General features: G+C 36.3%; 2 protein-coding genes and 1 pseudogene across 2 annotated transcripts; 1 reads left to right on the forward strand and 2 right to left on the reverse strand.

Annotated features, from left to right (window-relative positions):
* Positions 1-849: 849 nt before the first annotated feature.
* LOC121981564 (pentatricopeptide repeat-containing protein At5g19020, mitochondrial-like) lies at positions 850-3,488 on the reverse strand. Its single transcript, XM_042534153.1, has one exon. It carries the CDS (start codon positions 3,393-3,395, stop codon positions 1,332-1,334), a length of 2,064 nt encoding a protein of 687 aa, XP_042390087.1. The 5' UTR covers positions 3,396-3,488; the 3' UTR covers positions 850-1,331.
* Positions 3,489-5,790: 2,302 nt separating this feature from the next.
* Positions 5,791-14,199, forward strand: LOC121981566 (annotated as a pseudogene).
* A 58-nt stretch (positions 14,200-14,257) lies between these two features.
* Positions 14,258-23,384, reverse strand: LOC121981565 (high mobility group B protein 15-like). Its single transcript, XM_042534154.1, has 7 exons — positions 23,252-23,384; positions 22,677-22,860; positions 16,852-16,930; positions 16,076-16,217; positions 15,882-15,992; positions 14,879-15,264; positions 14,258-14,812 (listed from the first exon to the last, which is right to left on the reverse strand). The coding sequence occupies exons 1-7, from the start codon at positions 23,256-23,258 to the stop codon at positions 14,546-14,548; spliced, it is 1,176 nt and encodes a 391-aa protein (XP_042390088.1). The 5' UTR covers positions 23,259-23,384; the 3' UTR covers positions 14,258-14,545.
* Positions 23,385-23,820: the final 436 nt, after the last annotated feature.

Genomic DNA, 23,820 nt, shown 5'->3' on the forward strand with positions numbered 1-23,820 from the left:
AACCGGCATGTTCAACGATCAAACCATATGCAAAATCTTACGACAGAAGGTTCTGTTGTCCCATCAGAGAGGTTCTCGGACTGTAGCAGTATGGTGCTAGGCATGCTCCTCTGGTAAGCTCATGCTCCTCTGGTAAACTCATGCTAAGGTATGGGCAAAGGACACGTATACGCCTCGTTAGGTGTGTCTGAGCCTCCCCACAGCTCTATATAAGAGCCCTCAGACTTCGACGAAGGTACGCAATCACGCGATCTCACATCTTCGAAGCCACTATCATTTTCCTCTTGTCTGACTTGAGCGTCGGAGGGTCGTCGCCGGGAACCCCTTCCCGGCCCGACTTCTTTGCAGATTCGCCGGAGATCCGTACGGCCGGTTAGAGACCCAGGCAAGAGCGCCACGTGCCCAGCGTCCATCGATTCAGCGTTCGGACATGATCAATCATCTTATCGACTCACCCTTGCACAATATTAATTAATGAACATTTAGTATATAAAGATATTTATACTTCTTTTCATATCTGGAAATATAAAATTCAGATTCATATGATAAGCCAAGAACATCTAGAGGCTCATTTACTCTACAATTTAGATAAAAATGGAATTATGATATTAAGATCTTGGATAGTAACAGGTGATATTTTAATAAGAAAATTAAGATCTCAGATGGCAAATATAGATGCAAAATTATTACCGATTTGTTATCATTTGCAGTGTCAACATCCTTCCATTTTTTTTTTCACCATCAATTATACTCTCCACCCAAACATCTTCGACAATTATCTATCTTACCTCAATGTTACCTCGGAAGTAGGGTCTAGATGTTACACCGAAAGTAGGGTCTAGAGTTCAAGACTCAACTACAGAATATTATTAAAAATTTTCTTATTGATGGATAACAGACCTGAGAATACTGACTATCAGGATAGGTCTCCATCTATACTTTCTCGATTCAATATTACCTGATCTGATTAATTATTTTTTTATCTTACCTCAATGTCGACCTCGTTTACATGAACCTTCAACAATCGATACCTCTTCTCGAGTTTGAAGTGACTACCCAAATGGTGACAAAGCAATGGTGAGAAGAAGACTTTCCATCTAGTTCAAGGCAAATGCCCACTTATTTTTCACCTCTCTTATTTTCTTTTTTTTTTTCTTGCCTTTGTGTCTTCCTTCTCTCCAAAGTACTTAACCTTTTCTTCTTCTCCAAGAGAACACCGCAAAAATGCTATGGTTGGATCCTTTTGTAAACAAATCTTTAGCATCTGAATGAATGAAACAGATCCATAAACAATGATCAAATCAGTTGAACAAAGGTCCCATGATTAGTCGTCATAGAATCCCACTACGCCCTGGTGTTATGATCAATCGACAGCTATCCATTTCTTTCCTCAGCTGAAGCACATCATACCACCTACCTGCGTCGGCATAGATATTCGACAGCATAATTCTTGCTGCACCATGAGTTGGCTCTAGCCTACCCAAACTCTCCGCAGCCCTCTCCCCTATCTTAAGATTCCCATAAGTCCTTGCGGCAGCCAACATACTCCCCCATATCATCACATCCGCCTCCATAGGCATTGATTCGATCAACCCTTCTGCCTCCTCAAGACAACCCGCTCGGGCAAGTAGATCGACCATGCACCCGTAATGCTTGATCGTAGGTGTGATCTCGTACTCCTTTCTCATTGCATTGAAGTACTGCTTTCCTGCCTCGACCAAACCATTGTGGCAGCAAGCACTGAGAACGCCGATGAATGTGATCGAATTAGGTTTGATGTTCTTCCCACACATATCTGAGAATGTTTGCAGTGACTTAGCTGCATGCCCATGCATGGCTAAGCCACATATGATGGCATTCCAAGGAGAGACTGAATCCAAGTCCTTCACAGCTTCAAACATTTCCATTGCGTTCGTGATGCTCCCGCGCTTTGCATACATGTCGATCAGCCCTGCAGCCAAGTTATCGGCGAGAGGCATGCCTCTACTGGTTATGTAGTCATGGATCCACCTCCCATACTCGACATTGCCACAGTCAGCAACCGCCGAGAGAACACTCACCAATGTGACTTCGTTTGGCTCAAAACCCTTGTACAACATCGTTCGGAAGAGGTCTAAAGCCAGTCGAGAGGACCCACTGTGAACATGTCCAGCGATCATGATACTCCATGAGACAATGTCTCTGTCAGTCATATTGTCGAACAGATGAGCTGCTTCGTCAACCATGTTGTTTCGCGTAAGCCCGAATAGCAAGGCATTCCATGAGGGGACATGAGACTTGCAGCCAATTTGGAACTGGAGAGCAGCATGATCAATGAGGCCACAGGCGCCGTAGAAATGGATCAGTGTTGACTGCACAAAAGCATGGCAATCAATTGCCGTCTTGACGATCACTGCATGAAGCTGCAGACCTTCCTGTGTGGCGAAGCAGCGGCCACACGATGATAGCAAATCGACCAGCAGCACTTCAACCTGTCTCTGGCCCAAGCTCTGCAGCATCCCGCGGTAAGTTTCCAAAGCTTCGCGCAATCTATTGGCGCGCAAGAATCCGTCAACCATCGTGCTCCAAGAAACCAAATCCCTCTGTGGCATTCTGTCAAACAGGTCGCGTGCGTGGGAGATTAGACCGGCCTTGGCATAGCCGTTGAGCATCACGTTCCAGGTTACAATGTTCCTCTCCGTCATGGAGTCGAAGGTCAATCTCGAGTCGTCCAGACGCGAGCAGGTCGCGTAGGCGTGAACCAGATTAGTGGCGACGACGACTAGATCAACGACGCCGTACTTGATCGCGGCGGCGTGGACCATCCTCACGGAGCGAGACTCGCGCAGGTGGGCGACAGCGGATGTGACAGTGGCGAGGGTAACCTCGTTCGTCAGGACTCCGGCGGCGATCATATCCCGGAACACGGCGAGGGCATCGTCCGGTCGGGCGCCTCGCACGAGGCCCTTGATCATGGTGGTGAAGGAGACGGTGTCCCGGTGGGGCATTTCGTTGAACACGGCCAGGGCGTCGGGAAGGCAATCGGCCCTGACGAAGAAGCCGAGGAGGATGTTCCAGGAGGTCGTGTCCCGGTCGGTGGCGGAGGAGAAGAGGCGGAGGACGGCGTCCAGGCAGCCGCATTTGGCGTAGAGGCTGAGGAGGGCGTTGCGGGCGAAAAGGTTGGAGCTTTCAAGGCCGTGCTTGAGGGCGAAGGCGTGTAGGCGCTGCCCGGCGGCGACGTCGAGGGCGGCGGCGGAGGATTTAAGTGCGGCGACGAGGGCGAATCCGTCGGCGTAGAGGCCTTCCGCCTGCTGTTGCCGAGGTATGACTGCGGCGGCGGCGGCGGCGGAGGAGAAAAGGCGCTTCGTTACGGTGGTTGAAGAGAGGAAGTAGAGAAAGGCAGCTGCCCTGGACATTCGCAGTATTAAAGATCCATGGCAGCGTTCTTTCTTTATATTGAGTTTTCCCAACTAGATTTGAGGGGGCAACAAAAACGAACTTCGTTTCCTAAAATGGACAAATCGAAACCCTAATTGTCAATTAAAAAAAAAAAAAGTAAATAAAAGAACATTTATAAAATACTTTTATTTGAACGCTGTTAAAGTATTTTTATTTAAAATACATATTTTAAAAAAAAAATTAACTTAATTAAAAATCTTACTTTTATATATTTTTATCAACTTAATTAAAATTATTTAAAAATAATTAAAATCATTTTAAAACTCATATAACAATTATTTAATAACTGTTATAATAATTGTAAAATAATTTTAACTAACTCAAAATTTTAATTATTGTAAATATATTTTAATATACAAGCTTTTTTATATATAATATGCTTTTTTATGAAAAAAATATATTGAAGCAATAACACCGAACTAAAAGAAGTTATAGCTAGGAATCGAATTGTAATAGCAACTTAGGCTCTTCTATTGCACCATTGCCAGAGAGCTATACTATATTTAAAGTTAAGTTTTATAGAAATTATTAATTGACTACTATAATAATAGGGAAATAAAGATTTTTTTAGTATGATAAACATTTAAACTCTCTATTAACTTTTTTTTACCAAAAAAAATATCCTTTTTAGATGAGCAAGTTTGGTCAATTTAGTAAAAATTTATTTATATTTGTTTAACATACATCAAACGAATTAAGTAATAAGCTTAATAATTCATGAATAAATTTGAATATATATATATATATAATTTTCAATGAATAATATTTATGAATCATCTTTATGAATAATGTTTATCAATAGCAAGGATTGTGGACTCTTCTCAAATAATATTTATGAATAAAGTTTATAAATCACATTTACAAATAAAATTTATGAATCATGTTAATCAATTAAACTCTTATCAATATATTAAATAAATAAATATCTTTTAAAATGAACTCAATAACGAACCAATCAAATTTAAAATATAAAAATTTTAAACAATAGATAAATTTGAAATTGAAAATTTGATAATATCTAAAAAAATAAAACCCAAACTCATAAAAAAAATTAAGTCAAATCTCAATAATCATTTCAACAAGATATTTCATTTAAATTTAATTTGATTTAAGCCGATTACTTCATTACTTTATCAACTAAGCCGTAAAATTTAACTGATTTAATGCTCTACCTTTTAATGATTAATAGGCCTTTTAAAAGTGTATCAATATTTTAATTTTAAATTCATCAAAATTAATTATTAGAGGTGGTAAAAAAAACTTTTTTTAAATGTTGACAGATGTGATGTGTTGGATAAAATATGCAAATTGCTTTTTCACCCCCACAGCACCCATCTTAAATGACTTTTATGCCCTCTTTCATCTTATATTTTATTTATTTATAATTTAGTTTTTAAATAAATAAATTATTTTTCATCAAATATTTTTATTTTTTTATTTTATATAATTTTAAATCTTCCTTCTTTTAAATTATCTTCCTAATTGACATTTCATTTTTTAAATATATTTTTATTTACTTTTATTTCTTTCGTTTTATTAGTTTTATTTTTTTAAATAAGTTTTATTTATTATTTTTTCATCCATTTTTATTATATTTTATTTTAGACATGTATCAAAACCTCTTATTCCTTTTAAATTACCTCTTCTTAAATCCTTGACAACTCATGATATATATCATAACTTTCCTCTCTCTTTAAATTACTCTCTAACCTCTCCTCCTTTTAAATTACCCTATAATCTCCTCTCCTTTTAAATTATCTCCATCCAACCCTTTACATATGTAATAGGTACACCATCAAACATGTCGGAGCTGAATTTGGAGGCATTAAAATTTCTATTTTTATATATTTTCATGTATTTTTTTATATCTATAAATGTGTTTACTATTTGTTTTTTGAATAAAAAATTATTCATAAATTATAAATATGTCTACTATTAATTGTTAATATTTTTATTAATTTATATATATATATATATATATATATATATATATATATCTATATATATATAATTTTTATTTTGATCCATAATTTTCATACTTTTAAGATGTTTAGAAATAATAACTCTTAGAATCTATAATAAAAATAAACAAAGATTACAAATATATAATAAAAAAATATTAAAAAATAAAACTGATAAAAAAATAAAATTAGTTAAGAAAAAAACAAAACTAAAAAAAATATCAATAAAAAAACATGAATAAAAAAAATAATTAATCAGTCTGAAAACGTCGAGGAATAAGAAAAAAGGTGTGTAATTATATTTTATGATGAATCAAGGGAGAGGAGTGTGTCAGCGGGATGAGAAAAGCAGCTCTCATAAAATATTTGATTCTAGACTAAAAGCCCTTTATTATTAGTTTAGTGCCATATAGCTTCAATCATATTGTTTTTTTTTTTTTTCTGACGGCCATGGCATCGCGTTTACGGACGGAGATGGAGAAGAAAAGGGGGCGACCGACAGCCGCCGCCACGCCCGTCCACAGCCACTCCCGCCGGAAGAAGAGCCCTCGGCTGCTCCTTTCTCGGAACGCCTTCAAGGCGAGCTTCGCAGACCTCCCTTCTGATTTACTCATGCGTCTGGCGGCGCCCTTCGACATGCCGACCCTCTGGGCGGCGAGCATGGCGTGCCAGTCCTGGAGGGAGGCGCTCCGTCCGCTCCGAGAGGCCATGGTTCTGCTTCGCCTCGGGAAGCGGTACAAGCATGGCCGCGGCCCCGGGATCGCACGCCCCAACCCTAGACGGGCCCTCGAGTACTTCCTCAAGGGAGCCGATCGTGGTTCGGCCGCCGCCATGGTCGACGCCGGGCTTATGTACTGGGAGATGGGGAGAAAAGGGGAGGCCCAAGCGTTGTATACCAAGGCAGCTGAGCTCGGTCACCCGGTTGGACAGTGCAACCTTGGTGTCTGCTACTTAGAGGGTACATTTTTCTTTTCGTGTTGATTGTTTTTTTGTTTATTCAATTGTTGATTCCAAGGATTCTCTGCTTCCTTAATTTTTTTTTTATTCTCACATGCTGATAATCCAATGGAATGGACTGATATATGAGTCTTACCAACTCATGGAACCTGTTACTGAATGAGAATTTTGTATTTTAAGAATCAAAATATTCTTCAAGAATTTATGTCTGTTGCAGGTAAAGTTTGCATCTAATGTTCTCCATCATTTAAATATACGTGTTTTTAGTGCAATTGTCTCTGAATACAAATTAACAATAAAAATCTTATCGTGCATAAAATTATCTGTAAAAGATCTATCAAATAGAGCAAATGTTAGATTTTACATCAAATACAATGAATACAATCATCCACCTATCTAGAAATCTCATACTGTTCTTTCATTGTTCTGCAAATACCAACTGAATATATATCTCCTCGTAACAGTCTCTACTAAAAAATATAAATAACTACAATATATTATGCGCATGCTAAGTAGAATTCCCCTAAATAATTTCAAGCAAAAGGTCTAAAGGTTAAGGATTCAAATAATATGGTACATAAATCCAATACAAAAGCAAGCAATATAGTAAATTTTGATGATCTAGCAGTGAACATAATGGAAAAGATTAACATAAGAGATTAATGAACATGAAAAATACAACAATATCATAAATCAAATAAATGGATGTTGTAATCGAGAGCATAATATAATGAAACAAGTTTGCCGTTTGGGGTATTGTTATTTTGAATGGCATCTATATTCTATACTACCAGGCTTATTGGTTTATCCAATGGAAAATCTATAAAATCAAGTGCTTACAAGAGATTCAATATCGACAAAGAGCATAAAGAAGTCAAGTGCATACACAAGATCAGAGTGAAATGAAGAAACTTTTGTTCTCTCTTGAAGTGTTGTACACACACTATAATGTGTTACAGATTCACCATACTCTTCGTAAGGATGATGAACCTTGTCATTGCAATATCTGACAACTTGAATTCGAAAAGGTACCACCACAAAATACAGATTCTATGACAAAAACTTTTCATTATTTAGAAGTTGTCAAGCAAGGTAAGAGCCATATATTAAAGACTACTGAGTATCGAGATTAGGGACATCATATTAAGAGTTATTGAGGAACTAATATATCAATCTGAGGCAAGTTAGTCTCCACGGCCATTGGCATGGAACCTATGACAACTGAGTGACAATATTGTTCACTTCCTAAGACAAAAATAACCATACAACTACAATACAATTTGCAAATTATATTCACAAACATATTTACTGGACCACATCATGAAAAATCTATTAAATAGAAGATCAATCTGTATAGAAATGTCTCCATCTAAGTTCTTATATGATCAAAAGCATACGTGAAAAGAAAATATCAAACATATACAAAATTGCAACTACATAAGCAAAACACGTTAAAAATTACCAAAGAAATTCCAAGGATAAGGTCTTTTAAAAAATTATTATCAATTATCAATTAATCATGGAGAACAAATTAATAGTTTTTTTTTTCTTGTCAAAGATTCGAGTGTTTGTACATTGGTCAAGAAAGTATTCAAAGCCATTAAAATATGAAATCATGAGATACAATAAAAGATGTATACTGCTTGGAGGAGGGAAACATCCTACCTCAAAGCCTAGATAAGGATACATTCTCTTCATACAAAATCCTTTTAGTTACCATGAATAATGGTTGAAGATAGATGATTTATTAAATAGAACTCATTATTAGCTTGTCCAACATAATTCTCCTTAATGGATGTGAATTGTTTTGAATGTATGACCAAATGAACAATTCATCTAAAATTTTCATAATTAAGTAATTTGGAAATATCATTTGATTAATCTAAAATACACAAAATATAAGTAATTATTCTACATTTTATATTTTATTGGATGTTCTTTTGCTTGAGTGAATTATATATAGCTAAGATTTAATGCTGCACATGCTATAGTTATATATGCTTTCACATTTTTATTTTAAATTTTAAATTTTTTAAAATCTTTTTTAGGTTCTCTCTTGGTAGTCTTGTGCATGAAGTTGAGCTTGTCTACCCTTTAATAGATCCAAAGGACGCTTGTAACCTAAGGCAAGGTTTTTTCATTTCAGCTGATCAACCTAATCCAGAAGAGGCCGTCAGGTGGTTTTACCAAGCAGCTCAAGCAGATTATGCACGTGCACAGTATAACTTGGCTCTATGTCTTCATAAAGGACGTGGCTTAAAGATTAACATGGAAAATGCTGTATGCTAACCTCTCAACTTCATTATTTTATTAAACTGTCTTCGTATGATTTTCCAATTCATCCTGATCATTATATATCGGCATTTAACCCACAATCTACTATGATTTTTTTTTTTTTCATTTAACATGAAATCTACTGTGATTTTCCCCCCTCATTTGGCTATGCAGTTATGTGCAAATGGTAATCCAATATTGATAGTATTTATGGTCAATCTGATATACCCATATCAAATGGCTACTTCAGAAATCCTTCACCTTGGTTGGTTTAATGTGAATATTTTTATTTGTCATCTCTACTAATAGGTGATTCAATGACTGTTGGGTTTGATTTTAAAGCAACGCTCAACATAGTTTGGTATTTGATTCATAGTTTAAAATTTTGTTCTGTCAATTGATATGGGTGATGCTTATCATTTTGCCCGTGAGCCAAAATCAAAAGCCATCCGCATGAGCAAATATTACTGGTTTCTCGTGTCAGTGCTTACCATGCCTCCCCCTTGTATTGTCTGGTACACCTTCAAACAGTATCGAGCAGAAAACGTATTTTCCTATATTCTGAACTACACTTCTGATAAGTTTTTCCTTTTTCAAAAAAATATTGACACACCTGAAAGTCCTGAGGTAAGGGATACATGAGTTACTTTCAGTTCTAAGTAACTGTCAATTGTCTGATATTCATAATTTATGTATTAAGTGAACCACATTTCTGACTAATACCTACCCTGGCATTAAATCCATCTTATGACTGCTCAAATTACTAACCACAACACTCAATAGCAAGGCACCTGTACAGGTTATAATTGTAATTAGTCATGAATATAATGAGCCTTGCTTTAAAGCAATGAAAATTATAAAATGTGGGAGCTAGTTCCTGTAGATGACCCTAAATTTTTTTTGAAGAAAATTACAACATAAAAATAATTATCTATATCTAAAATTATTTACTGCATTAGTGTTCCTTCGATTCTTTCCTTATCTATCCCTATTTCTGCTGTTTATGATGGATTTAAAATAAATCATTTATCATTCTATTTTTATCTAGTTCACTGCAGTGTATTTGTTTATGAATTGCATGTTGAATGATAGTATATTTGTAATATCAGGCCAAATGGTATCTTAGAGCTGCAGAAGGTGGGTACGTGCGAGCAATGTATCTTCATTATGTTATTCAACTGGAGAAGGATTGGCACAAAATCTTAGACGTGCAAGAGAATGGATGAAGCGAGCTGCCAAAGCTGGCCACGGTAAAGCACAGTTTGAGCATGGTCTTCAACTTTATTCTGTAAGTGTTTTTGATTATTTCCTCTAATTTTGTTCTTCAATGTTGAACATCTTTTTATTGAAGTATATAATGTGGGGACCAAGGGGAGCTAGAGGGGAGTGAATAGCTCGCTCGCTTCAATGAAGATGATCTTGCAGCGGAATATTTGAAGTGAAGAACTCTCCAATGCTAACATGAGGATTTACTTGGTATTCACCTCCTTGAGGTGACTAATCCAAGGATCCACACAGTACACACATCTACACTATGAAAATACTCCTCGGAAACAATCAGGAGACAGAGAAGCCTCGTACAAACTCACACACAAAGAAATACAAAAAAAAAAAGACCGAGAAGCTAATACAAATGAAATCTTATAAGATTACAACAATGAAACCCTAGCTTGCTCTCTTCTTCCGCGGAGTCGGGCCGGTCACCTTAGGCTCGACGTTACCAGCCTGGTTAATCATTTTTTCTGGTGGCCGGTGGGAAACTTCCGTGGGGTCGGGCCGGTCACCCCAGGCTCGACGTTACCCAGTCTGGTTAATCATTTTTTTTAAGTTTCCAAGAAATGGTTGTGTGTTGTTGAGAAGCTGTGTGAGAGTTGTTCTTTATGCCTTCGTGAAAAACCTTTTTCTAGGGTTCACTCGATGCCTCTAATCGATTAGGCTTTTCCTTAATCGATTGTTACATCATCCAACCGTCCAACACTTGCAGAACGACGCTTTTTTGTAACCCTAATTGATTGATAAGTCATCTCAATCGATTCAGAAAGCCTTAATCGATTACTCAATCCATTCCGCAACTCTCTGTTCACTTGTAAAAAGACCTTAATTGATTAGCCCAATCGATTAATCCTTTTTAATCGATTGCCTCAATCGATTACCTCTTCTTGTGATAAAATACTGCCTAATCAACTAACCGAATCGATTAGCAGTGGTTGAATTGATTAAGAAAAACATTGTTTTCATGATTTCTCTTCACGAAGAAAACATCTTCAATCGATTCTTCTAATCGATTAAAACTGCCTAATTGATTGACCCAATCAATTCAGCAGCTTTCTGTGCCTTTGCGATTTTGCCTTTGTGAACCTCCTAATCAATTAGGAATCCATCCTAATCGATTTGAGCATGTCCCAATCACTTATCCTAATCGATTGCCCAATCCTAACTCACTTGATTTGAGTCTAGGGTTCCCTTGTCCAATCTCCGGTCAACCGTGACCTGTTGGGACTTCTTCACCAAGTGTCCGGTCAATCCTTTGACCTACTTGGATTTTTCTTCTCGTGTCAAGTGTCCAGTCCTCCATGATCCATTTGGACTTCCAAACATCAAGTGCTTGATCAACCTTTGACCCACCTAGATTTTCTCCTCGTGGCAAGTGTTCGATCCTTCATGACTCACTTGGACTTCCAAACACTAGGTGTTCGGTCAACATTTGATCCACCTGAATTTTTCCATGTTTGACTTCACTCACCAAGACTTTTCTCCACCTAGCTTCACTCACTAGGATTTTCTCACTCATTAGAGTTTCCTGCCTAGCTTTACTCACTAGGACTTTCCAACTCACTAGAACTCTCCAACTACCTGATTTCACTCACTAGGACTTTCCAACCGACTGACTTCACTCACCAGGACTTTCTATCTGTCTGGCTTCACTCACCAAGATTTTCCAACTGTCTGGCTTCACTCACCAAGACTTTCAATCTATCTGGCTTCACTCACCAGGATTTTTCAACTGCTTGGTTTCACTCACTAGGATTTTCCAACTGCGTGACTCTCTTACTAAGATTTTTTAACTGCGTGACTTCACTCACTAGGATTTTCCAACTTCACTCACCATGACTTTTCATTTGGCTGGCTTCATTCTCCAAGGTTTTTCATTTGCCTAACTTTACTCACTAGGACTTTCCTCGCTGTCTGACTTCACTTAATAGGACTGTCAACATTGACTCGCTTGGCTTTTCTTCTTTTACCAACCATTCCGTTAGTCTTACCCTTGCCTAACCTCCCGTTAGACAAGTATCTAGTCAACCTTGATCTGCTTGACTACTCTCTCATATTAAACTGGTCAACCTTTGACCAAAGGAGACTTGCACAAGCATTTTTCCTAATGGACAATTGCACCTGCAATCTTCATATATTGTTAAACATCAAAACTCAAACTTAAGCCAAACTGGCTAACTTTGACCCACAATTGCACCAACATATAAAACCATAGTTGAGTTGTATTAGGGGTGTCAATTCAGGTGAGTCGGGTCTGGTCGGATTGAAAAAAAATTTATAAAAAATCCTAACATGAATCCAACTCTAACCCGAATGCCCAAAACCCGAATTCGAACCCGACATGAATTACCCGATTAAAAATGACTTACTTTGGCTATTTTTTCTTTTCACTTTTATCTTAATACTCCATCGTTAGCATACTAACATTGATATTGATATACATAAAAACATCTTAATTTTTAAAATAAAATTTGATTTAATCCAAAAAAAATTCACTAAAACCTAAATTCGGACCAATCTGAATCTGACCCGAAAATTTTCAATCCGAAAACCCTCCAATCCGAACTCGAATTGAACCCAAAAAAACTCAATCCGAATTTGATTTTTTTCTGGTCGACTTGGGTTAGGTCATCCAGTCGGATTCAATTTTAACACCCCTAGGCTGTGATGATATTCATTATGCATAATCCACAGTTCCACACACATATTGATATGGTTCTTACATATGAACTGGAAATTATAAGAATGTGATGATTTGGTTCAATTGAATATGATTCAATGTGAATGTACAATTCTTAAAAATAAGAAAGAAAGCTCTCGTTAAAGTTAAATTAACAATTAGACGTTAAAAAATAAATTACAAACCCAATATTTTAGAAACTAAACAAAGCTCATAATAAAAGAAGAATGAAAGGATGAGCTTTATCTTATACATCATAAGTATAAAAGTTGAATAGGGTGGAATTTCAAAGTCCGTGATGACATGAAGAAAATTTTGTAGAAACAGAGTTTATGATAGCCATAGTAGGCTCAACACCTAATAAGAAGTACAAGTCCTGTCATATTGTTCACAAATGGGAATGAGGGCAAAACTCATGATGCCTTGGAAGCTATCTGCCATTTGACGGCAATGAATTTTTTTATGTGAAAAGTATTTGATGAATAATTTTTTATTGATCATTTCATTTCAATCTTAGTGGAATGAAATAAAGATACATGAACTCGCATATCCCTTGTACCTGTCAACATCAACTTCAAATTATATGCTATTAAATGGAATGCTATACTATTCTATATATTATAAATATCAAAACTAGTTTGAGTAAAGTAGAATTCTGTTTATCTAAGTTCCTTATTTCTTATCTGAACTTTACGGTTCCCAAAACCATGCATGAGAAACTATGCTTTTGCAGCTAAATTTTATTTTTGTTTGGGCGTTTTGCAACTGAGAATGGAAATTGAGCAATTTCTGTTATATGATTTTTTTTTTCCCATCTTGATTCCCACGTTCTTGATTTGGTATTTTTTACAAATCTATACCTCGTGTGTGTGTGGTATGAAACATCCTGGAGCTAATTTATTCATTCATTCTCTTCTGGTCGTTTTGTTATATAGTAATTTCCTATAACATGTGGCAAAAGGCGATTCGCTCGCCCCAGCGCCCCCGCCAACCCGTCCCTAGTACAGATATCTGATAGCTTTCATCCCTGGTCTCTTCCTAGTCAGGGGATATGGTGGAGGCTCTTGTCTACCTTGAACTGGCAACACGAGCTGGAGTGGATGATGCCACACATACGAGGGACGTAATTCAACAATCTCTCTCCCAAACCTCACGAGCTCGAGCCCGTTTACGAGTGGAGAATTGGCGGCCTTCATGATTGCATCTTTCATCTTTGGGCTTATATATGTTACTTTGTGCAAGCTCCTTCACATTGGTTATATTGCAGAATCCATACTACACTCGATTGAAGCAATGTACCACCATGAATTGGACTCAGAAATCGAATCAGGTTCAGTCCAAATCATGTGGTAAAAGTGGTGCAAACCTAGAGCAGAACCATAGTCAGTTCGATCTTCAGATGACCTTGTAGCTCAAAAGCAATTTTGTCAGCCAAAAGCCGCAAGAAGCGTCCAAGTTGCAGTTCTGCCTCTGCTGAAATAGATAAGTAAATCAGAGAAGATTCCTTTTCTTATAGTTTTTAATCTTAGATGTAATAATTTGAATATAATCAAGCATTGTTAGTTGTGGATTCTTAAATAATGTATACGGTACTAAAGACTTGAATTTGGGGTTTCAGATTACAGAGCATCTTATCAGTATTCTGCATGATTCACAGAAATGAACATTACTATCATGCTACAAAATCATCAACATTCCATTACAGAAACAAGTTATACACGATCGTTAACGAGACAGTAAATTAAGATGAAGGACCATTGGCCACAAAACTAATCCAACAATAGCACTTCCCTAACTAGGTTATATTACAACAGAGTTTAGATTTAGAATGGAAATAGAACTAACAAAAACTCTCTAGACCAATACTTTAGGTCCCAATCAGGATCTAAATGCAAGTCACAAAATGGTCATCTTAAACTCTTCTCGTTATCATAGTCATCTTTCCTGCGACTACTAGCATCACTCACTTTCTCATTTGGTATCTACTTGCTATAGGTGTTGCACCAAACTCATGATATGCCTCAATATCAGAACCACTAGTTTCAGAACCGGAGTTGTTCTCGTTACTCAGAATTAAATTTTCTTCATTCACAAAATTTCCTCCAGCATCTTGTAGGAACTTCGGTTCAGCTGGAAATTGCGCCAACGATGCTGCATCGATTATTTGGCTTGCCTTCTGTTTCTCCCTATTCACGATTTCAGTTCTATAGCGCTGCATGTCTTGATACACCTGAAATATCAAAGGTTAAAATAACTTTGTGGGGTTTGATATGCCTTGCAAATTGATGGTTCTTACCGCCTTCTCGCTCTCAGGTAACTTGCTCCACAACTCCCGAATCATTTTATTGATTTCTCGGCCCTTTCTAGGATAGAGTTGCTTAAACTTCGCCTGCTGCTCAGCAAAAAATAGAGGGTACCCACTCTTGTTTACTTTTGGTTCTGCATTATTAGAGTAACTTTTGTGAAGTTTCTTTCGCGTGCGACCACCACTCCGGCTCTCCAAGTTGCTATCGTCAACAACCTCTGCGTGCTTAGTTACTCGTACATCAGTCTGTCTAGGAATGTGATAGAGAACACCTTTGAGTTTTTCTGCTCCAATAGTAACGGTCACAAAGTAGCCCTGCTCGAATTTTCCGTCAATTACTCCAACAACTTTTTGATATGGAGATGAGGCTGCCAGACCTGGAAATACAAAAAAACGCAGTTATTAGTGACTAAGAGGCAAAAGCTTCCTATTGTCACAAAATGGGTACTAGACAAGAAAAAAGTTAACAAAATATAAAGGCTTATCTATATTTTGATCTATTGCATTACCTACAAAGAAATAGTATAACAATAAGTCGTGTGAGTTCCAACTCAGCTATCTTATTGATAGCCTTTAGAAAGTCGATATCATCTTAATCTATTTTCTATATTTTTTTTGCCACATATTGAAGTTATATCTACTTCCTCTTCAAAAATGTTGAGTTTGGGTTTGTCTTCTCACTTTCGATAATCTTAACATTCTTGTCTTTCCCAAACTATTTCTAACTGATATTACAAAGTCTTTCCTCAAGCCTAAAGGGAACAAAAAATTTCAAAAACTCCTCTTAGTCTCAATCACCCACTTCTACAAATTAATAACATCATCAATATTCTCTTACTAAAACCAACTCAATAACTTCGACATAAACCGATAGCTAATGTGGTTAGAGGACTCAGAATCCTTTCAAGATATGGAGGGTCATAACTTCATAGCATCAGTAGCGTGCAAGTTGCGAGCACAAAAGTATAAATATATAAAGTACACAAAGACTCACTATTCTTTCTCCTTCGTTTTTGTGAAATAGCCTGAGTTTCAGAAGATGGTTCTATTTCTTCAACAGATCGCTCTGTCAGACCTGATGTTGCGGAACTCATGTTCATGGAAGCTAAAAGACGAGAACACATTGAGAAACAGGACAATTGCCCTGTGCCACACTAATGCATATGCAAACAAACTGGAAGCACTAACCTGATGACCGAAAGAAATAGACTTGCTCATAACTACGCAGCAAAGACATGTAGTTTTTGCGAACCAAGTAAGATGCACTTGTGGTAGTGGATGAGAAAGTAAAAGCAGAAGTTACTTCTTTCAATTTCCGGTCTTCGATTACCTGTGACCAAATAAAAATAATAACCAATTATTAATATTTAGTTTAAATGGTGCTAAAGAAACCAAGGCACGAGAATATGAATCAGTAAATTGTTAATACTGTATTTTGTAAGTCGAATACTTAAATGCCTTATCACCAGAAATTTCTGAATAACCCAATAGATGAAGATAATGTAGCTACATGTACCAATCGTAGTGTTGTAGTATCTGTCAGATAAAAGGCAGATGCAATCGGCACAGAATTTCAAAATATTTTGTTGTTGGCAAGTATCAACATAAATCTTGATTGTGGTTTCCAAAGGTAAACAAACTTCTGTAATCATGGAAACGCCATCTCTATTTGCAGGCCAAGGCTTATGCGCACTCGTGGATCGTTCATTCAAGTTCAATTCTAGAATGTGATCATTCACTCTGCTACTAATCAAGAGGAACTCCTTTTTTTCGTTTAATTTACTCATAATATATTAAAAGAGAATTCCAATTCTATATATCCTCCACGCAATTTGCCAACTATATTTACAAGAGCTTCATAAAAATGACACGGTGCTTGTCAGTGTCAAGCAAACGACGACAAGTTAACCAGAACATAGTAGAAAGTTTTGAAATCTTAAACAAAATTTCAATATGGCACTAACCTTTTCAATGCCTCCTCGGGACGTTACCTCAACAAAAAGGCGATGAAGGTCAAGCTCCTTGCCTCCAACAGTTGGTACCCTTTGAAAGAAAACAAATCACCAGATTAAACACCAGATATGTTAAATACATGCCAATTTATCAGCAGCATTTCTGAAGGCAACTAGCAAGATGCTTAAGAGTGTATACCCATTCTACAAAGATAATAGATATTCATGTCGTACTTCAGTGTGGGGTCAAACTCAAACCTCATGATTTTTAGGCAGGAGCGGGAAAGCCAAGGGGCCTAACATAGCACTTGGTACCCAATTCTTTTGTATTCCCTCCTAATAGAGAACTTGACTCCTGACAAGTGGTTGCTATCTTCCTTTGATTGTCTTTTCTAATGAGGACGTTGTAACACCATCTTAGTTTTGACCCACAATAACAAAGTTTATATTTATTATCTTTTTCTTTAGAAAACTCTGCCCGAGGGCAGTCCCAAGTTCAGATAAAGGAAGAGGGTTGTGTCAACTAGCATTAAAACTAATGTAAATGTTCAATGAATGAATCCATTAATCTATTGTGCTAATGCTAGATTGTTCTCCGGAAATAATGTTTAAGGGTCCGATTGTAATGTCTAAGCAAGAACCGCTACATCTCCAAAATTCAGGTGTAGTACTAAATATGCAAAAGTTCATGTTGCAGAGTCCGATTGTAACATATCAACAAGGACCGTTGCATCTCCATGAGAACTTGGATGTCGTGTTAAATAGGTAAAAGTTCTCACACTATAAGTTGGATAATAACAAATATTATAAAAAAACTAATAGTTTAAAATTGAAACATGAAACATAAGAACTCTCGCTAATAAATCAATGGAGGTAATAGATGGTATTTTGTATATATAAGAGACAAAATGAGTAGGCGAGAAACAAAGATGATAGAGAACTCGGGTTTTAAGTTATAGTACATAGAAAAAAGTAAAACAAGAAATGAAGTGGGTATTGTTGTAGTTAGTTCATTAAAGGATAAAATTATTGGAGTAGTTAGAGAAGGGGATAGAATTATAGCTCTTAAAATAATAGTGATAAAAGAAACTATGAACGTAATTAACATATATGCACCTCAATTAGAATTAGATGAAACTACCAAATCAAGATTTTGGAACGACCTAAATGAATTATTACAAAATATTCCATCAAATAAAATGATTTTCATAGAAAACGATCTAAATAGACATGTCAAGTGAGAAATGAGGAATATGAAATGGTGCATGGAAATTATGGGTTTGGAACAAGAAATGAAGAAAGAAAAATGGGTTTTCAGAAGAAAGAAAAAGACGTTGCAATCTCGGCAAGTGGATGAAGTAGAAGAACAGTAGACGATCTAAACAGACATGTCGGGCATTAGCTAATATAAGGCGTACACAGAAAGTCTTATATTCGACCGGCCTTTAACCGACCGATCTTATACTAAGGGGTTTTCAGAAGGCCTAAGCGCTTAGGGCTCGGTCAGGTTTTCATCTGGCCAAGCTCCCTTGCACTCGGTCGACCACTTGACTAATCGGGTATATTATTTCCTAACTTCCAAAGTAAAATACTAGCGTCCTTATATCCGACAGGCTTTATGGTTGGTCGACCCTAATCGAGCGTCCTACTTTGTAACCACTCGGGCAAGACTCTAGAGTTTTAACGTGGGGCGATCGACAGGGTCATATGGGAAGCCCTCCCCTATTCTGACTTTAGCCACCATCTTACATTGACTTTGACCATCACGTCATCTTCTAGATCCGCTCACTATAACCCGTATCAGTAGCTGAGTGTACTCGATGAGTCAAAAGGACACACCATCAAGTAAGGTATCTTGGTGATAGAACAAGAATGCACAAGAGAAAGTGAAGAAAAAGCGAACAATTTATAAGGAATTATATATTTGTAAAAATGAGGGAAAAAAAGAGACTAAGTAGTGGATGAAGCAAAGAATGGAATTTTGAACGATTATATCGAAAATTAGATATAAAAGAAGGGAAAGAGACATTTATAGAATAACTAAAGTGAGAGAAAGGAAAACAAGAGATATTATCCAAATAAAATGTATTAAAAATGAATACAATAGGGTACTAATAAATGATAGAGAAATAAAAAAACAATAGAATTGGTATTTTCATCAACTTTTTAATGAAGATTTAGGTGACAACTTAACTTAAGCAATTTAAGTAGCTCAAATGAGTATAGAAAATTAAATTTTTATCATAGAATTCAAACTTCTAGACCAAATTTTAAATGAGATGCATAATGAAAAAGTCGTTGAAGTAGATGATATTCCGATAAACATATAAAAATGCCTAGGGAAATAAAATATTGAATAATTTATAAAATTATTTAATATGATATTGAAAATGAAAGTTGTTGAGGGGGAGCCTTGGCGCAATGGTAAAGTTGTTGTTTTGTGACCACAAGGTCATGGGTTCGAATCCTGAAAACAACCTCTCGTAAAAAGCAGGATAAGGCTGCGTACAATGGATCCTTCCCCGGGACCTCGCATAGCGAGAGCTTCGTGCACCGGGCTGCTTTTTTTTTTTTTATGATATTGAAAATGAAAAAAATATCTAATCAATGACGAGTAAGTACTCTAGTCCCCTTATATAAGAACCAATAAAACGTACAAAATTACCATAAAACTTTGGGAAAGAGTAATTGAAAAAAGATTAAGGAGACCACGATGACCGAAAATCAATTTAGGTTCATATTTGAATGGTCGACAATAAAAACTATATATCATCGTAGGCAACTAATTGAAAAGTATTAGTAGCAAAAACAAGATCTACAAATGGTATAAGACTTAGAAAAAAATTATGATAGAGTTCCAAGATACAATACCGTGGTGTATGCTTTTTGCAAATAATATTATTTTGGTAGATAAGAAAGGAGTAAATGCTAAACTAGAATCTTAGCGAGAAACACTAGAAGTGAAAGGTCTTAGGCTTAGTAGAGTAAAGAAAGATTATATGAAATTTAAATTTAGCATTTGTTAAAACAAGAGATAACGAGTTGTCTGAACTGAGAGGTTTAAGTATTTAAAATCATTGTTGCAAAATGATAGAGGAATTGAGAGAGATATCTTACATAAAATACAAATAAGATGATTGAAATGGAGGAGAGCGCTAAGTATTTTATGTGATCGTAAAATACCTCTAAAACTTAAAGGGAAGTTTTATAAAATGGCGATTAGACCTGTTATATTATATGACGCTGAATGTTGGAGTATATGAGTAGAAAATGAGACTTGCAGAGATGAGAATGTTAAGATGGATATGTGGAAGTCAGAATAAAAAATGAGAGCATTAGAGAGAGAGAGAGTCAGAGTTGCATCTTTTAAGGAAAAATTTCGAATGATGCATTTAAGATGGTACGAACATGTATTTAAACGACCAATAAATAGGCGATGTGAAACTATAACAAATACGCACATCAAACGAGAAAAAAGAAAATCAAAAAAGACTTGGTTAGAAACAATAAAACAAGTTAAAATTTATTTAAGTATAGATGATGATATAGTAGGGGATCGGGTGCAATGGCGTAAAATGATCCATATAACCGACTCCACCTAGTGGGATAAAACTTTGTTGCTATTGTTGCTATCTTTTCTTTAGATGTCCCTTCCTATGAGGAATAGTTGCATCTACATAGCCTTCTGACCCGTGAGAATTTTGAGCATTAACTCATTGACTTCTTATCCCTCTTTGATCGTCTTTTCCAATGAATAAGAAAACAAAGCAAATAACATAAGGCGGTAACACTATGAGGCTCCATTGTAGTCCTAGTATTGTAGAAAAGTCAACGTGCAAAAGCAAAGGCTTGAATGCATCATTGCATCCCAATAAGATAGTAAATCTTTTATATTAAAACTGGACTAATGTGAGTTAAACAAGCATTAGGAACAATTATCATAACAAAAGCAAACAAGATAGCTCTTGGAGCAAGTTCTATCAAACTATTTGAGCTTATGAATGCAAGAGGTTGGCCTATTGTATTGTTGTGTACTTTATAACAATCATTAACAACAACCAAGCCTATATCTCACTATGTTAAGTGGGGTCAGCACTTTATAACAAGCATTACACTCCATATAATTTCATTCTTACTATCACCATATGTCTCTCATATGTGCTTAGTGGAACTCCCAATTTGGTAGCAAGAAGTAGATCCAGTCTCTAGGTTGATGAGCTTTAGACTAGTAAATAACTACAAAAGGACATATCCAAATAGAAGTTAATATTTTTGTTGACTGTCAAAAGGATGTCTCGTGTTCTTATCTTATAATGTTTATCAGGTTTATTTATTGGCTGTATGTTTATCTTATTATGTTCTTATATTAGGGTCATATGATCAGTTTTAATCCATGAACATAAGCCATGGTCAGTACTAAGCAACAAGTTCCTTTGTATGGGGCAAATTATTAGGGGGTTCTTCTAAGGTTGAGTTTGGAGACTCAATTAAATGTCCCTTATTGTGAAGATTTGGTAAGTGAAAAATGATGTTGGTTGCCATTTGGGTAGCAGATATGCTCCGTATAGGGACCCAAGTCAACATAACAGCCTTTGAGTTAGTTTACATGATAGTTTATGGTTCTTCAAATGTAAGTGAAGTAGAAGCTTTGGGTGTTATTTTCAATACAAAAATTGACATCAATTTTGGATTATTTTATAATAGAATAAGCTTTTTCTAATGAAGTAGGAATAGAGAGTTGAAGCTCATTTGATGGATTTCTAGTTTAACTCCATCAATATGTAGCAAAAGGTGAAACCGTCACCTTGGTGGCCCCTCGAGAGTAGCCCCACACTTTCATCTTAACTCCATCAATGAATAATGGTCAACCAGGTCCTTCATCAATGTCACAACATCTAATAAATTTTCAAATTGATTTCTACATTTTACCTTGGTGCAGCAATAAAATTGCTGGGTGTGGCCCTCTTACAGTTTGTAGTGTAGGGTAAAATTGCGTACAATAGATCCATCTTGGGCTGTCCTTATTTCTATATTTTACCTCATTTAGCGATTATTGTTTAAGATTTATCAATTTGGTATATAATTCATCCATAGTGAGTGTGGAAATATATTTGTCTTTGATTCTGTCACATTAAGGTCAATGTTTAATGGTTAGTTTTCAAACTCATTCTTGTTATATTACAGTGAAAATCTAGGCCATATTCACTTAAGTAGTTCTAACTCGGAAAGAGATTTGTTCGCTAAAAACTTGGTAAATCAATAACCTATCTGTAAATAACTTACTGCCCTAAACAGTAACTAAAGTTACCTAGCCTGCTATGACTTAAACCTAAGTAGAATTTACAACTTTCCGAATCATAAAACTTATAGCTTCCTAATTTAAAATCTTCAAATCATAACTCTATTTAGCTTCTTAGTAGTAAATTTTACATTCCTTATCATTCCATCAAATCATAAAAGCTTAGTAAAGGTGATTCATGATTGGTTAAAGACTGATAGACTTGTTCTAATAGAATAAATATCGCCCTGATACAAAGTTCGAGGAACAGACATTAGAAAAAAGGTCTTTCATGCACAAGTAAATAGTCTAATAGTTAAATTTAAGGATAAATACTATGTTTACCTGAGCAAAAGTAGTAATGCAAACAGAAAGGAAAAAAAAATGAAACTCAAACTTTGCTTGTTTATTTGAAAAGAAATATAAAAGATGAAAATTCCTCAGATCTAATAAATTGAGAAAACTTTCTTTTTCTTTTCATTTCACTTGAACTGTTTCATTTCCCTCCTAGTAACCTCCTTCAAGTAAACACAGCAAAAAGGATGGGAGTTAGTCACACCTTAACTTTGTCCCAACTCTGGAGTGAAAATCCTCAAGAGTTTCGACAAACAATTTCGGATCGGCAATGACATCCTCATACTTTGCCAAGGGTTCAGGATAGTGATGATCCACCATCACAATCTCCAAATCATGCTTGCCCTTCTCAGCATCTTCCCCTCCCCTCTCACTTTCCTCCATTCGAACTGCATGAGCAAAACCAAAATCATCTCAGATAATAAACAACATTCTACTAGAAAAATCACAATGAGTTCGGAACTGCTAGCCCTAAAATGCCGGATAGGGTTTCAGAGCGATTCCCACCAAGAAACAACATCCACAGATCCATGAAGCAAGAAAGGAGGTAACTTTAGGGTTTCAGTCATCAAAAAGAGAAGAAAAAACCTGGCGATGATCAGTACCATTCCGATCTTTCCTCAACTGTCGAATCGGCAAAAAAAAAAAAAAAAATGCATGCGCAGCGAAAAATCACAAAGGAGAGGAACAGCAACTCTACGGGTATATCAAAAATCTGATCGAGGAAAGTATAATGAGACGAAGAACAGAGTTATGTTCCCCCCAAAAAAATTCTTGTACCTTTCATTGCTCTCGCTCTCACAGTGAACGCATCTTGCCTGCGACGCAGTGAAGTGAAGCTGTAAGGCGATTTAGAGGCAGCTTTCAACTCCCGATAAAATAATAAATCGACGTAGAATTTGTACCCTGATTCGATACCTGAATCGGAGTGTGGTGGGGTTCCTGGTAGCTACCAATAACAACGATGCGGCGTGGGTTGGGTAGTTCGTCTGGCAGACTATAGTGCAGTATCTAGTGAAGTATTTATCTGGGCGTTTTTTGTCTCAGATCTACCCAAAAGCATCTTTGTTTGAATGCCCTTAAAGAATTTGTAAAACTATTTAATATATTTATTCATTTATAAATTTAATTATCGATGGATATATATTAACGTAATACACCTTTTAAATATTTCAAAAAGTTGGGTACATCTTTCGATAAAATACCATTCTCGACACAATTTTTTAATGGGAAATTGGAAATTCAATAAATTGGCTCGCATCGTCTTGTACACGCAAATCGCTGGTCGCGATCGTCGGATTGGCATCGACGGCCAAGATCTTCCAGAAGACTGTGGGACCCGCCGAAGA

The sequence above is a fragment of the Zingiber officinale genome, chromosome 5A (genome assembly GCF_018446385.1).
Source record: "Zingiber officinale cultivar Zhangliang chromosome 5A, Zo_v1.1, whole genome shotgun sequence".
NCBI lineage: Eukaryota > Viridiplantae > Streptophyta > Magnoliopsida > Zingiberales > Zingiberaceae > Zingiber > Zingiber officinale.

Bases quoted from the DNA above. Each gene is read 5' to 3' on its own strand.
- LOC121981564 (XM_042534153.1), bottom strand. From the start codon at position 3,395: ATGTCCAGGGCAGCTGCCTTTCTCTACTTCCTCTCTTCAACCACCGTA.
- LOC121981565 (XM_042534154.1), bottom strand. The intron at 15,265-15,881 runs GTGAGTCTTTGT...TTGTATTTCCAG, and splicing joins AAAACGAAGGAGAAAGAATA to GTCTGGCAGCCTCATCTCCA. The intron at 14,813-14,878 runs GTAAGAACCATC...TTGATATTTCAG, and splicing joins TACCTGAGAGCGAGAAGGCG to GTGTATCAAGACATGCAGCG.